The sequence below is a fragment of the Eutrigla gurnardus genome (genome assembly GCF_963514095.1).
Source record: "Eutrigla gurnardus genome assembly, chromosome: 6".
Lineage (NCBI taxonomy): Eukaryota > Metazoa > Chordata > Actinopteri > Perciformes > Triglidae > Eutrigla > Eutrigla gurnardus.
The window spans coordinates 22061614-22077778 of record NC_139920.1 but is presented as its reverse complement, the minus strand read 5'-3'; the positions used below and the strand labels follow the sequence as shown (position 1 = coordinate 22077778).

The 16165-nt window shown below is 39.1% G+C and overlaps 1 protein-coding gene across 1 annotated transcript; it reads left to right on the top strand.

Annotated features, from left to right (window-relative positions):
* Positions 1 to 5998: 5998 nt before the first annotated feature.
* On the top strand, positions 5999 to 15010 carry LOC311014603 (uncharacterized protein). The gene is made up of 5 exons (XM_084011300.1): positions 5999 to 6255; positions 7312 to 7638; positions 10278 to 10427; positions 11891 to 11937; positions 12011 to 15010. Exons 1-5 carry the CDS (start codon positions 6183 to 6185, stop codon positions 12164 to 12166), a joined length of 753 nt encoding a protein of 250 aa, XP_083867426.1. The 5' UTR covers positions 5999 to 6182; the 3' UTR covers positions 12167 to 15010.
* Positions 15011 to 16165: the final 1155 nt, after the last annotated feature.

Here is a 16165-nt window from a genome sequence, read left to right as displayed (position 1 = left end):
ACCAAGCAGGGGGGCTTCACTTAGAGCGCGGCACCGCTTGGTCTCACGGCCGGTTTCCAGCCACTCATCGCCGCGGTGGGGTGACTAAAAATAACCCAGATGATCGTTTACACGCGTCTTCAGCGGATTCCGAAGAGAGAATGTATTTCACATACAGTTAAATCTAAAAAGAAGAATAAGAAAAAAACAAACGATGCAGCTAAAGCAGGTTATTTTTGTTGCGCGTTTCGTCTCTCGTCTATCTCCAAGGCGCACTAGAGAGCGACTGCTACAAAAAAAAAAACCGAAAGGGAGCGACGGGTCACCACTAACCTCCATGTGACTGGTGGGGAGGGAGGGAGGGAGGGAGGGAGAAAGGGGGAGTCTATTAGAAAGGGGGTGGCAAAATAAATCGATTCGGGCGGTGCATGCCAGTCAAACATAGGCGAGGTTGGGTGAGGACTCTTGGGGGGAGGGGGGTGTAATGATTCTCATAAAAAAAAAATAGGAGGAACACTAATTGTTAATTTCAGAAAACAATCTCATCAGATGCTGTAGGTCTATTTTGTGTTTCCTTCATAATGTCTCCTTTTCTAGCTGATTATAATAAGACAATGACACGACGTTATAATAAAAGTGTTCACTCTGCTTCTATAAATAATAATAAATAAATGATGTGCGCTGAATATAAAAAAAGAAGGAAAGAACCAGAGTCGTGAACGCCGGCAGGCTGCTGGTCGTGATGAGGCTGGGGAATACCTCCGCTGGAAAACCGTGACAGCTGCCACACATGAAGCGTTTTCTCACCCTCTGTAGCGCGCTGGGTGCGTGCGTGCGTGCGCGCGCGCACGTGCATGCATGCAGGCAGCGATCGTGTTTTATGAGCATCTGCTTTTTAGCCTACTCCTCGGATCTGTGCGCGCACGTGCAGACATGAGGAGCACGTTTTTTACTGGGTAGCTTCCCAAGCGCACGCACGCGCGCGTCTGTTTCCTTGAAAGTCAATTTTCTTGTACTGCAGGTGTGTGTGTGCGTGTATGTGTGTGCGTGTGTGCGTGCGCGCGCGCGTGTGTGTATAGGTGTGTGATAACAATACTTGCATACTTGAAAGTTAATTTGTCGGCATCCAATCTGTAGGCTGTGTGCGTGCGTGTGTGTGCGTGCGTGCGTGCGTGCGTGCACGCGCGCGCGCGTGTGTTTGTGTGTGTGTGTGTGTGTGTGTGTGTGTGTGTGTGTGTGTGTGTGTGTGTGTGTGTGTGTGTGTACTAAGCCCCTAAGCTTTGTTTCTATGGAATGTCTGCATCTCCAACGGCAACCAATGACAGCGATGACACCAGTGTTTTCCTGGTTGCTAGGGAGCAACTGATGATTTGCCTGGTTGTTAGAAGCGATCCAAGTAAAGCAGCAGTGATCAACGTGCATGTTCACGCGCGCACACAAACACGCACACACATGGCATCACTGACATGAGAACAGTGTACTTGTTGCATGTTTATGGGAATGTCTAAATCTTTCACTGCCACTAATGCAATATTGTATGTTTTAACAATGCAACTTGGACATCGACAGTAAACGTGTTGCTTATTTCGCTCTTTAGCTACTATATTTTCCACTTTGTGCAGTTGCTAGTTGCTAACTGTGTCTTGAAATCGTGAAATTGCAGCTGAATAATGAGCTTAAAATGTACAAAAAAAGCTCTGTAAAGCCAAGGGGAGCTGCAGATTCAGGTGATAATTCTTAGGTAAGTGTAACCCCTTTCAAGCTGTAGCATTGCTTTCACATTTTAATTTCTTATATGGCTATGAGAATTTATATATAAATAAATTATATTTATTTCAGACTGATACAGGTGGGGTCCCATTCCTGCTTGGTAATTATTTTGTCAGAGCGGTATTTAATAGGAGAGTTGGTTTCTCAGTTACCATGGAGATAAGGGCTTTCCTGTTCTATCCCTTCCCATCAGTCTGTGTGTGTGTGTGTGTGTGTGTGTGTGTGTGTGTGTGTGTGTGTGTGTGTCCGTGCTTCCTCCCATCTCTGCTGTGTGTCAGATAAAGCTCAGATAAACGTTGATTCAACAAATGTTCCTTTTGACAAACGGCAGCTAAAAGTCTGTTTTGGGTTTGATTGCTTTGAATTCGGTGAACTGGGGTTTTTTTTTTAGAGAGAGAGATGCGCTGCTGAAACATGCAGAGTGGACATGTTTGTGTGAGGACACAGTTAATGCTATATATATTATAATGCTATATATATTATACATATTTCTGATTGAATAGAAATCACTGCCGAGTAGAGAGTAGGAAAAAAGTACCTTTAACATCATAATCCAACAATAATCTATGTGATTATGTGTTGCCCTTTATGTGTGTCCACAGAAACCCAGAATAAGCTTTTCTGGGTAACTGTGAGTCTCACACACATCCAAAATCCCACCCACAAGATACCGAAGGCTTCAATAACAAAGCAAGAGAGGACGAGAGAGGCAGCGAAAACCTGAGCAACATGAGGTGAGGCAATGTTGCTGCATGGGAGGACAGAGAAAAGAGGAGACCGTGGGGAGAATGCAACGAACATGACTAATATCTCAAAGGATTCATTTATTTAAAAAATAAACACAGAAACCTGCAAATATACTGTAGTGAGCTGCCGCATCAGGATACAATAAGAGCGAAAGCTAATGAAGGATATGCACAGAAATATAAGAACATTTATGAGAATTTGAGCCATTTGTGTAAATTGAGCGAAAAACAAGAGGAACCTTGAGGAATATCACAATAACAGGTTGTGTTCTTGTTGCTGGATGAGAGAAACGGAAGTGACAACAACACGTTACGTGATCTAAGAGATGCACAAAGGAAATGTGAGACAGGAAATTAGGAAATAATATCGCAGGGGAACAGAGTGGCAATAAGTGTGAGCATGTATGCCTAGAGAAAAAAAGGAGGGTGTGTGTGATCACATGTCTAGGGCTTTCAAGTGGTTTGCATTGTACCATTTAGTCCACAAGGTGGTGCAGAAATACAACGATGACAGCAGAATAATCTAAACAGTATTTGTTAACTTTTGTCAGAAATGTAAGTTCCAACTAACTAATGTGTGAGCATTCTGGACACACTTTTATCGATTTAGGAATCTAACATAATGGTCTTCTGCAGCAAAACAAAACACAGGCAAACTACATGTTGACCTCAATTTGAGTTATTATAAGGCAAATAATTATATATAAAAGAGCACCATCTGTTGTAAAATCCTCATACTGCAGCTTTAAGGTTGATATTTTCTACAATGAATTGAATGAATTTGTGTCATAAATGACTTATTTCAGCTTTAAAAGGGAACCTATTGCAGCAAATAAGGCGGTTAAATTGACGTGAGACGGCAACGCCCCGAGGCACGCGAGACACACATTTCTAAAAATTAAAAAAAAAAAAGTCTCTCTTGATTGAAATTTAAACTTTTCCAAAGCATCCCAGAAGTGAGTAGAAGGTCTCTCGTAGAAGTCTTTCTATGGAGAACTGGACAGCTGAGAGAGCGGCCTATGAACAGAACAATGCTTGCTTTGCTGCATGCCCAGAAGACTCCCAAACACAATGACATAAGACAAGAGAATGCAGGCAGAAGACAGGGGTCTCTTCTAATGGGTCATAAGTGATGATTGAAAGTATTGGTAAAGATGGGAATCAAAGAGTAACTCACGATACGGTAATATCACAATATGTTTGCCCACGATAACGATGATAACACGATTCTGCAATACACGATATATTGCAAGAAATCATCTACAATATGCATCACAATATCTGTGTATCTGAAGGAGAAAAAATACTAGTGAAAAGGCAAAAGCACTAACTAATGGTATACTGTGTTTATTCACTGCATTGTGGTGTCAGAGTCAGAGTATTTTTACCAGACAAATCCTCATTAGTTTAGGCGGGTAACAAACTGAACGGCAGCATTGTGAAACTGAAGTTGGGTAAATCACCTGAATGTGTCTATTAGTGGAAGGAAACATTAACTAACTGTCTTCCTCCCCACGGTGTTCAGGCAGCCTCCCACTAAAGATGATCTGCAGAAGTAATAGTGTTTATCGTTTATGCATTTTAGTCAGTCCATTGTTGCCTAGTGACAAGTACCTTCAAATCCCGCCTAAAAACCCACCTCTCCAAACTTACTCGGTTTAACTTTTAGCATCTACCTCTTCCTAGTCTAATCTGTTGTTGTTCATTAATTTGTTTTTTATGTTTGGTCTGTTTTTATTGTCGTGCATCTGTTTCATATTGTTGTAAATGTACATGTGAGGTGACCTTGAGTGTCCTGAAAGGCGGCCATGAATTAAATGCATTCTTTTTTATTATTATTAAGTATAAATTACAGCCTTGTTCAGGAATTATCAACGGTTAGAGTCTTATGATGGAGGGTTAACAGAAATACTTTTTTTTATCCCCAGGGTAAATTGGCTTACAATAAAGACATTTCTGTGATTTATCCATCCATCCATCCATCCATTGTCTACCGCTTATCCTGTATTCAGGGTCGCGGGGGGGCTGGAGCCGATCCCAGCTGTCATTGGGCGAAGGCAGGGTACACCCTGGACAGGACGCCAGTCTATCACAGGGCCGACATGTAGAGACAAACAACCATTCACACTCACATTCACACCTACGGGCAATTTAGAGTCATCAATGAACCTATCCCCATCCTGCATGTCTTTGGACTGTGGGAGGAAACCGGAGAACCCGGAGAGAACCCACGCTTACACGGGGAGAACATGCATTTCTGTGATTTATTATAATTATAATTTATATTTTATTGACAATATGCCAGTATTTGAGCGATTTAGCTATTAGATTTATCATTTTGAGCAATGAGCAACAGTTGAATGAATCGTTTTCAAAATAAATGAAAAAAAAAGTTATTGTCTTCTAGTGTACCAAAAACTATTGTACCCAAAAACCCAAAAGGAACCTTAAATGTTTTAAACCGTTACACCCCTAATTCAGAGATTCATTATTTTTGTATCAGTCTATCCATTGTTGTTGTTTTTTCAAGGTGGCCAGAACTGCAACCATTCAAAAATAGTTGGGATTGACAGAAGATGCATTAGATCACTTACATCACTTTGTGTGCCCCATTCAACTGAGTCATCCGCTTCAGTGAATTAAGCCATGGGGTCTTCCTCTTCAGTGGTTCACCGTGGGAAAAGTGAGAACGAACAGAATCCCCCTGTGTGCATGTTGCTTTGTCTTAAAGTCCTCAAATTGTGACTTCAAAGCCCCCCACTTCCTTCACTGTGGTTGATGTGTCGCGTGTGTGTGTGTGTGTGTGTGTGTGTGTGTGTGTGTGTGTGTTGCAGAGTTTCAAAATAACTGGGGTAGCAATATGTAGGGCATAATAACAGTCTTTGGACTGATTGAACTGTTTTTTTTTTTTTTTACTTTTAAGAAGGAGGCGAACAAGGTTGTTGTTTTTTTGTAAAAATACAATTTGCAATATTAAACAAAATATTAAAGATGTAGAATAAATGGACATTTTTAAAGGTTGAAAAGTCCAAAAACTGAAAGCTTGCAATAAAATAAACAGACAGTAATGTCTCTGGGTTATCTTCATTTAAAAAAATGGACATTGTTTATTGGAAGACAAGTTAAAAAGTTGTATATTTTGTCTTTTTTTCAGATTTTTTTATTTCAAAATGAATAATTCCACCCCTTCTCCATAATTAATATCCATAATTCATATCCTCTGTCGTACGTTTATTTTATTCTATGTTTTTAGTGAATTCTTTATCATTAGATTGTTTTTTTTTGTCTTTGAGCATAAAACATGAGTGTCAATCATACAGTGATTTTTGAGGCTGTTTTCTGTGTGTTTTCTGCGAAAATGTCCCCTATTAGCATGAAGGATATTATTTAGCTGATCCTGAATTTCCATCAACATGTGACGAGTTTTACGTCCTCAGCATTTACTTCCTCACAGTCTGCAGCACATGTCCATGAACCTCTGAGAAGACTTCCGTTGCAGGAGGTGGTTTTGATGCTGATGGCAGATAAATAGTGTTCATGCAAGTTCCTGTTTCCTCTTCTCAGGCAAACAAAGTGCTGCTTTAGTAGAAATATCAAAACAGAAGGATTCAAACACACACAGAGGTGGCTCGTATAAATCAGTGATATCACAGACTTTGAGAGGAAGACCTCAGCCAGGCTTCTATCATGGGTGACAACAATGTCGTCTCCAAGCCTCTCGGGTTGGTTTTGATGATCACAGCTTACATGGTGCTCAACGGTAAGCTTTCTTCTATTGTTGGGTTTTCACCTGGGTCATTATTTACACCTTTTTCCGACTTGTTTTGTTGTCTGTTGGAATGATATCGCCTGGAACATAGTCGACTATGTCGACTATAATGATATACAGTTGGTTGTTGTACCCTGATATCTGTCTTTTGAAGTTTGTGTTCTCAGTTTGCCGTCTGATGAGCACATTACAATGGCTACAAATGCATATTTGTAGTCTGACATCTTTTCTGATATTAACTATTTAATTGCTTGTGTTTGAGATCAATAAGAGAGCTTTGTATTTGATTGGAATTTGCATGAATTATTATTTCCATTAAAGCTCACTAAGAGATTGTATGCAAAATCAGATCATTCAAATTTGAACCACAGTCCACAAGAGTTTAAACGATGTCATTATGTTATAAGTATAATAATATATATGTATATTAAAATGTTTTTTTTATCTATCGTATATTTTACAAACATATTATCACATTTTTAGTTTTAACAGGGATGTCCATGACATATGTCCTCATAAAAAACCTGCACAAAGTGAAGCAAGTATAACGTTTGTGATGTCGTGATCTTGTGCTTCTTTTGGGATGATTGCTCTTTTGGGGATGGGAGGGTCACATCTACCAAGAAAACACATTCTGTCTTTATTCTACATTTGGAACAAATGATTCTAATTGTAGTTCATATTGTATAGGAATTAAATATAGACTCCTTTTCTCTGTTTAACTACTTCTGTACTTGTATTGTGTCGTCGGCGTAGTTATGGTAACATATTTTGTTATTTTTCATGATCTGAGCCAGTGGAAACATGTAGATATTGAATAGGGGAGGCCCCAGAATGGAGCCTTGGGGAAGCCTAGCTAAAGCTAGTGGCTCTCGTCCAACTGGCGTTCACGCGAAATAACTTCTCTGTGTGTCGGGTTGTAGAGGCTGCGAAAAGAAACTGCAACCAGAGAGCAGTTACTACGCTTTAGTTGAGCCCTTCTACTCCTGTTTTATAGTTACTGTGTTTTGCTTTTATACCAGAATCTCTTGTTTCATCTCTGTACAGGCCCCAGCCTAGCGGAGGAGGTCCGGAGCCCCGGCACCAACTTCACCATGGAATTCACATTTAATATCACTGTCACCAAAAATATTGTAGTTTATGTAAAAAACCACACAAAGATCGCTGGGTATTTTGAGGGCAAAAGTTCCTCAAATGATGGCAATTTTAACATCAAACCTCAAAATACTAATGTGATTTGCCAAATTACAAACCTAAATCATAATCACAGTGGAGTTTACTGGGCCATTATGATTTTAGACACGGGAGTCACCATACCGAGTAATAATAAGGTGCAGCTGATCGTCCAAGAGAAGAGGGGACTCAGCAGCACAGGTAAGATCAGACTCACGACTTACATCCAGGAAATTACTTAAGGGCGAAACACTAATGTTATATTTAACTGATTCATTCAGATTGTGTCTCTTGTGTCTTATTATCGCTAATGCAGCAAACCAAATACTTGACATGCCTCACATTTATCACAATAATCTGTCAAATATAAGATGACAATATTTCTGACATTAGAACATTTATATTGTCTCATCATCTCATCATCATATTGCTCAGCCATGGTACAGTCACACTCAGTGACCTGACTGTGTATTCATCCACGGCTTGAAGTCGTCTCCAACAAATGCAGTGTCTTCCAGCCTTTGAGCAACATTTGCAAACAAAAACAAAAAATGTTAACATCAGCATGCAAGATGTCCACCATCAAGTTCTTACTTAGCCCTAATCAAAGAACAGCTGCAGCTGATGCGAACATAATTTTGTTTTTGCAGGTATAAATCAAATTATTGTGGAAAATTACACTTTCTGAATAGATGATAGCTCTAGATCAGAGCTATTCAACTGGGGTTCCAGAGAGTTACTGCAGGGGGTGAATGATTTGATCCCAAACTTGTTTTCTTTGAAAAATGTGAAATATGTCCAAAAATACACCTTAACATGAATACAACCTATAATAAGCAAATATAAATCTTCCTGTTTGTTTAATATTATGTTGTGAAATTGTGATGTAGAAATTCCAAAATAGAATTAAAATATGAATCCGTCAACAATTATTATTTTTTTTTATTATTATATAACGGCTTAGCAGTGTATACATATGAACAGACCAACGCTGAACATTTATGGTGCATAATTCCACACCTCTTTTCATATCGCTACATTTGCCTATGCCGGTTCCCCTAGTTTAGGACAGAATGCCTGAAAAAGCTGTCAGCCAATGAGAGCGGAGGAACAGCGGGGAGCGAGGACGCGCGTGAGTGGAGAGAGGAGGAGAAGCTTCGAGACGTAAAATGAGAGGCAACGCCAGCATGAATGCAGTGTTGTGAATCGGTTAATCTCGACATGTTTACCACTCGGTCGTATCAGTAGCGTCCTAAAGTGCCGGTTAGTGCGGTCTGATCTCGCCTGAAGAAAAGTGGAAGATTCGGGACACTTTCCGAAGGGAACGGGACAAGGTTAAGGTGGTGGCTGCTAACGTGAGTGGAGAAATATTGCTGTGTTGAAGCTAGCGAGCTAGCACAGTGAAGAAGGGAAGAGGAGTCGGATGCTTATGTATGCTTTAGATAAGAGTCGGGCAAAAGTGTTTCGTATAGTGTAGCCGTGCTTACGTCGGTATACGGTTTTTGCCCGGTTTGTTGTTTTACTGATAGCTACTTTCCTACTGTGGAAGCCTCAGCCTGCTATACTGAAGAGAAGATTTTTCCCGCGCCTTTCAGTTTCAGCTAAGTAGGCTAACCTCTGCTCGGCTGCGGAGCAAGCTGTGCCTGGGGCACTTAGCGCTAGCTATAGCTGGCATTCTTCCACCGGCTGACTAGAAGTAAGCCATTTACCTGCCAATCAGCCTCTCCACTACTCCACTGAGTGTAACGGGCAATGTAAACATTGCAGACTTCTGACTATACTAATCACATACACTGACATATCGCTGCACACACTGATGAGAGAGTGTACCGGAGATGTGAATATTGCGAACTGCTGATTGCACACTACCGGCCATAGTAAGGGCATTCTGATCATTACAGTATGTTCATGCATACGGTTGTGTATTTCCTGCTCATGCTGTGAAGTTGACCTGTATTCATCTTTCACATTCATGTGTTTATGTGCATTTACTAATTGTTATTTTCGAAGTGTGTCGACTGTGAATGCTAAGTGTAACAGTGTTATGCATGTACTTATTTTCAGTTTGCTTGAAAGTGCTATGCTATGCAGTGGTAAGCTAGTGTTAATATCTCACCAGTGGGACTAGGTTTGATGAAGGTGGATAATAAGTCTATGTGCTAAACCTGAGTACTCAACTATATTTTGTTTGACATTCTGCGATTTAATTATATTGTTGGTATAATAAATTGTAACCAATCTGTTTTTACAATTGACAGGTGGGTTGATTTATGAACACTCTCCAGAATAGGGGTAGCTTCTCCTTAATACTGCTGTGAAATAGGTATAGGGAAATAGCCTGGTGTAAGCATAGGCCGGAACACACACTAGACCACCCCCTTAAGGTGAACCGTGACAATTAAAACCCTTGAGCCATCACTGCCAAGTTGAGTTGTGCAGTGGGGTCAGGACATGATCCTGTATTACTCTGCCGTCTGGAGATAATAGCTTTCAATAGCATTCCCCTACCATACGGGTGCTTATCAGCCTTTACACATACATCATTACAAAGTACTGTTATACATGGCACTATAGGCTGCACTACACATTATTATTGGCCCGGTTTAATAAGGAACACAATTTTATACGATATGTAATAGGGGGTCCCTCCCCCGGGTCTCTATCAGACCTCTGCTCTAGATGATGAGTCAGGGGAGCAACCATGTTTTTGCAATTCAACACGGAAAAATGTAGTCAAACACAGATTTCTAAGCAGCAGTAAATCACTAATTAGACATGTTGGAGAGAAGAAATCATTTCCTGAGTATTTATTTTAATAATTTCCCTTTTCTCTCTTGTAGCTCCTCCGATGTTGGATGACATCACAACAACAGACCCACAAAGTCCCACTTTATTTTCCTCTCACATCGTCATGGCGCTTGTGGTCTCGCCTGCAGTGCTGTTGGCTGCTGTGCTTCCCTTTTTGGTGTGGTGTCTCGTGCGGAGCAAAGGTAGTGTAGTGTCTGTTACACCCTCGCTTGTCATTTCAGCCATAGTTGTCTGCACAACACTCTCAGATATTAAAAATGTAAGATAAAACCTTTGACCGGATACTTTACAAAGTCACAACTGAGACTAATTTAACACCCAGAGACAGTTCAGTGTTACATTAGCATGTGTTAAGAAGAAGAATTGTTGTTCTGTGGAAAGAAAATGTGCAATTGTGTGGTTAGATGCTCAAAAATGCAAACCGGATTGCAGTTTCACATCCTCTCGATACATGATGATTCACAGCTTTTGAGAAGAAATCCTCCTTCGGTGCATGCAAATGTGAACTCTACTATCACAAAGGTGTGGGTGGAAAAAGAAAAAAATCACTTGCATTATTTGTTCACTATTAACGCTTTCACTTCGGAGATGAACCCCCCCCCCCCCCCTTCTGGCCTACTTGAGTAGGAACGTCGCCTCTTTTGAAATATTTCAAACAGCCTCTACGAACCTCAGAAGCCACAACGTCAATTTCCCGTACATGTACGCAGATGTAGGGTGTTTTGCTGATGGTGCGCTCCTGTATAATGTCATGGTAACCCGTTCCAACCGTTGTCCACAGAAAATGTCTCATCTCAGCAAAATGATGGAGGAAATAAATTGTTTACTCATCTGCACCAGATCAGATGATATGATATATAAACATATATATATATATATACAGTATAGTGTTTATTTCAGTCTTGTAATGGCAGTTAGTTCTCACACTGATTATTTACAGAAAAAATTACATTTAATGTAGGCTCCTTTCTCTGTATCGTTCTGTTCATCTAGACTACTATTAATATTGTGATTGAAATTAGAATACATCTTCCACATTTAGATATGATATAGATATAGATATAAAGTTGGAATAATTTGCAAATGTTTTTTATAGCGCCCAACAAATGTTATGCATGAATTAATTTCACCTGGGTAATTGAGACATATATTGTAATCATTGCACCTGTGATTAATGATGCATTTAAATAGGAATAAACCGAGAATTGGGTCTGAAGACAAAATATTCCAACTTTATGGGCAACAGTGTACACGGGGTCAGGAGACAATTAGCTTAGCCTAGCATGACTGTAAGCATAGGGAAACAGTTAGCTTGGCTCTGCCTAAAATTAAAAAGAATCGGACACAATCTGCGTGAATTTAAGTGCTGGACAAACTTAAATTTATCTGCCCAGTACTTCTGTGCAACATCTCCTGTTTCCAGATATGATAACTGTGCAAAGGACTTAGCAAAGAATTTACACATGCATAAAAATACCAAGACTCCAGGAATCACTGTATTAGTAAACTTTTTGTGTTACTCAGATCATATGACAAAATAAAGCTGTTAATAGTGTTAATAGTTAATAGTGTTAACTGTGAGTAGTGGTAAAGTAAAATCCATATTCAGACTGACACAATATTTCCCCTTTTGCATCTTCCACAGACAAACAACAACCGCCTCAACAACGAAGCTCTAATCTCACAGTGCAGGTAAGAACACACGTATCGACTCCAAAGCAAATCTGCATTAAATTCTTCAGCATGACTCTGAGCCTCCTTGCAGGAAACAGTTGATTTATCCAACAATGCAGCCGCGCCGCCGCCGCTCGTCTACAGCATCCTGGATTTCCCCAAAAGACCTTCGGCCGTTTTGGAGATTAATCCAAGTGATACAGAATACGCTGCTGTTAGCTATCTCCAAGAAAAGAGACATGTGTGACATGCAGCTTGTTTTTGGAGGGTAAAAGGGATGCAAAATGACTTACATAGAATCTAAAAATAGATTAATAGCAAGGGTGATGAATGTTTTCTTTTTAATAGACGAGCTGAGTAGAGAGATCTCAGAGATCTGAACGATGTATATTCTCGGGTGACAAGAGCGAGTTTCCATTTACTGTATAGTGTGACAGTTTGTCAATGTCACACTGTTTTTTTCTCACACATATGACAACTATCTGACACTATCTCAGTGCCTTGCTGCACGCCGTCTGAAGTTCTCATTTTGTAAGGTGATATATAATCATGCAGCGAGCTCACCTGACATCTGTTCATAACGGTGGCGGACAAACTGATTGTAGATTATTCACCCGGATGTTTGGTTGTTATTCAGGAAGGGAAAAATAACCAGCCGATCTGGAAAATTATGTTTTTAAAAACAATATATGGCACGCAACTAAACACAGAATGCTCTGAAAATGTTTTTTTTTATATAAAAATGTATTTGATCTACCTGGTGTAATGATTCCACATACTAACTGAACTGTTCTTGAAATGCGGAAGTGAATGTCAAAATGCAGTAATAAACATTCTTTTTTGTGTGTGTAAATAATGTCCCTTGCTCATCAATGTTGGGTTTAAATTAGAGCCCGACCGATAAAGGATTTTGAAGGCCGATACCGATACAAAAGTTTGTTGATTTAAAAATCCGATATTCCGATATATCAGCCGATATTTTTTTTTAATTACAGAAACGCGTAATAAAACATTAACAGATTTCCCTAACATTAGCTATTTGTAGTAATTTTATGAGTCTTCACTCAAATAATATGATAATGCAGTTTAAAAATAAACTTGTTTATTTTATTGTCACAACGGAACAGAGGAACATCAAAATATATTAAAGTTCTAAATAAAATGTATAAAAATACAAACTTAAGATATAAAACTTAAAGTCCTTTGAACAAAAATACAATAACAACAACAACCAAACACAAAGTTACCAGTATTAAAAGACTTGGTAAGCTTCATAAATATAACTTCGAACAAGACTGGAGCCAAATTCTGTTAAGTTCTATAAGGGTGTTTCGTCTGTTTTTATTTTATTTTTAAAATATTCATTCATCGACCATTATAAATGCCGATACCGATAGTAACCATAGTTTGGAAAATGCCTAATATCGGTCGATAATATCGGCCTGCCGATATACTGGTCGGGCTCTAGTTTAAATCAACTGTAACTCCACCATGTCAGGATCACAGGTTTCATATGCTAGTTAATTATGAACCCCTAGATATGGATGCTGCAAAAGTCGGTACAATTTGTACTTTGTATTTCACCTAAAGCCTCCCAAAAAGGTTGAAGTCTTGTGGCGGCTTGGATTGGGTCAATCTATATATCACTTTTTCTGGTGGAGGTTTACGGTTTCAGCCAATACAGCTAAACGTGATAGTTTCATTTCATGGTAAAAGTGTAGAGACATCTCATGTAAGGCAAAAAGTGTAAGAGAGCGAGAGCGAGAGAGATGAGTGAACCAAATGAGTGGTGAGCTATTTGCTCTTACAGCTTAGACATGTAGAAGAGCGCACGTCTATGGAACATTCATCAAAATTGTACCCATTTGACAATAGAAAAAAAAACCTGGTCATAATGAATATATATATATATACTAACTAACAAACAGACAAAGACTGTTATGAACCCTGTATGCGCCGAAATTAATCAACTATAATATAAAAATGACGTTGTAAGTAACGACATATTGATGACTACAATTAGTCCGAAGTCATGTTTTGTTAAATCTGTCCGCGATTAGGAAACAACCGTTAAAATGCTTGTTTTCTAAATGGAGTTCGGCTCGCTCAGAGCTAGGCTGCGCTAACACCGTAGCTGCTCCGCAAACGCTTAAAGTAACGGCGTCTCGGCATAAATACGGCAGCGACCTTGTTGTTTGGACCACAGATGGTCTCCGGTTTGTACTCATAGTTTTTGTTCGGCCTCTGTACGAAACGTAAGATAGCGGGAGACCACAGACCGCTACAATATGATGTCATCAGTCCGTTTAGTCCGTTTAATTGCTGTGTTTTTCTACAAAGGACGTCTTTGGCAATGGTATTCTATACAAATTTCCCGTTTCATCTTGTTTCTGCTGTTTCTGCTACTTTGTCACTAATATTTAAGTTAATTTCATCTGGTGTTTTTGTGTTTCCTGTTTTATTTTGTTTCTTTACATCTCCTCTCATTGTGGATATTACTTCTGGTGCCTGTGTGTTTACCAGACAGTTTTCCTTCGTCCTACCATTTCACTAGGATATTTGAAATGATATCTACTCTTCTACTACTACACAAATATTGTTCATTTCAAAAGTGTTTACAAGACTCAGACTTCACTCTAAAACCCTCAAAAGTCTAGTTTCCGCCTCAGTCTTGTATATGTGGACCTCGATTAAAATCCTTCTTGTTTGAAGCTTACATGCAATCATTCATTGCAATGAAATAACAATATGAAAAAGCACATTTTTGACTAGAAGGAGAGATTTAATACTGTGACACTATCCATTTTTCACATCATTATCTGATGTCAGTGTTTGAACGCCTTTAACCCTGAAGATAATCAGTCAAATGAACTGTCACTTCTTTGAGGTTCAGATGGACTTTGCCTTTGCACATTTGCTGCTGTGCTATACCTGCACTCTGCACGACATAACACCCACCTTCTACTCCGCCGAGGTTTCTCACACACAAACCGAGGCTCGCTTTTCCATAACCGTCGTTGTGAGCTGTTGCATTTTCTATCAACAACATTTAAATGATGAATGACAAAGAGGAATTATCTCCACCTGAAGATGCAAAACAAATTAATATTTTGTTCGGAAAAAAAAATGAACTGTATGAAAATAAAACTACTTTTATACATCCAATTGTCATTTTATTGTAATCAGGTTTTTGACCTCTACAGTCGACCTGGAGGTCCTGAGGTTGCAATGCAACTTTGTTGTTACCCGTTTAGTCTCATTTAAGTCTAAAAACTGTTTCACTCTTATTTACTCAATAAGTCACATCCAAATTTGTTTAAGCATTTTTTTCACAGAAGTGTTATATTAACACATAATCTCAAATTTCTCAAATTCTTCCAGACTTATTATTGTAATTATTAATATTGACACGAGACAACAAGAGTTGCGGCTCTAAAAGTAACTTTCAAGCAAAATTAAAAATTACTAAAATCTACTCACCACTCACTAACCACTGACTCTGCATGTTATTGATTCACAACATCCTCACTTTTAATTAAGGTCTAACGTACACTTGCTGCTGGCACGGTAATGTGCTGCTGTGTTAATATCACGTGTCCTGTTGGTTTGTTCAGTGACCATCCTGTCACTTTGCTGATGTTTTAAATGTGACCTTCATAAGAGACTGCAGATTAGAATTAATTGAGCTTTAAATTGAATGTTCACATCTTTAATGTTTTTACATGGTCCCTTACAAATCTGCCAATTGCTGATACATGAAGATCAAATGATGAGATACATTTTTCGAGTTGAGCATTCTGTAAATACATTTGTGTGTAATCTTAATAAATAATCTACCGTAGGAGTGAACTTAACGGAAGGAGATGCAAAAATAATAGGGACGTTTCATTTGTTCAGACTCAATTTTCCCCTCATTGTCACTAAACATTCTTATTTTACTCATTTATTCCTGGAAGCATTGCCTTCCCGGACCAGAGCGACTTTCAAATCCTCTATTTCCCCAACACTGTAGGAACTATAGCAACAAAGACAGCCAAGAAGAATTGTATTGAAATAATGTTCACCCTTAGACAAAACGTCTTTATTCATTTTGTTTTCTTCCTTTTTTGTCTTGAGAACACGAATCTTGCCATCCTTGCATTTGAAATTTCTTTATTGATCCTGTCAGAAGTCCGATTTGAAGTCTGATACGGTGAGACTGCTAATTACTTACGAGTTAAAACGTGATAATGAGCACTGACCTTCG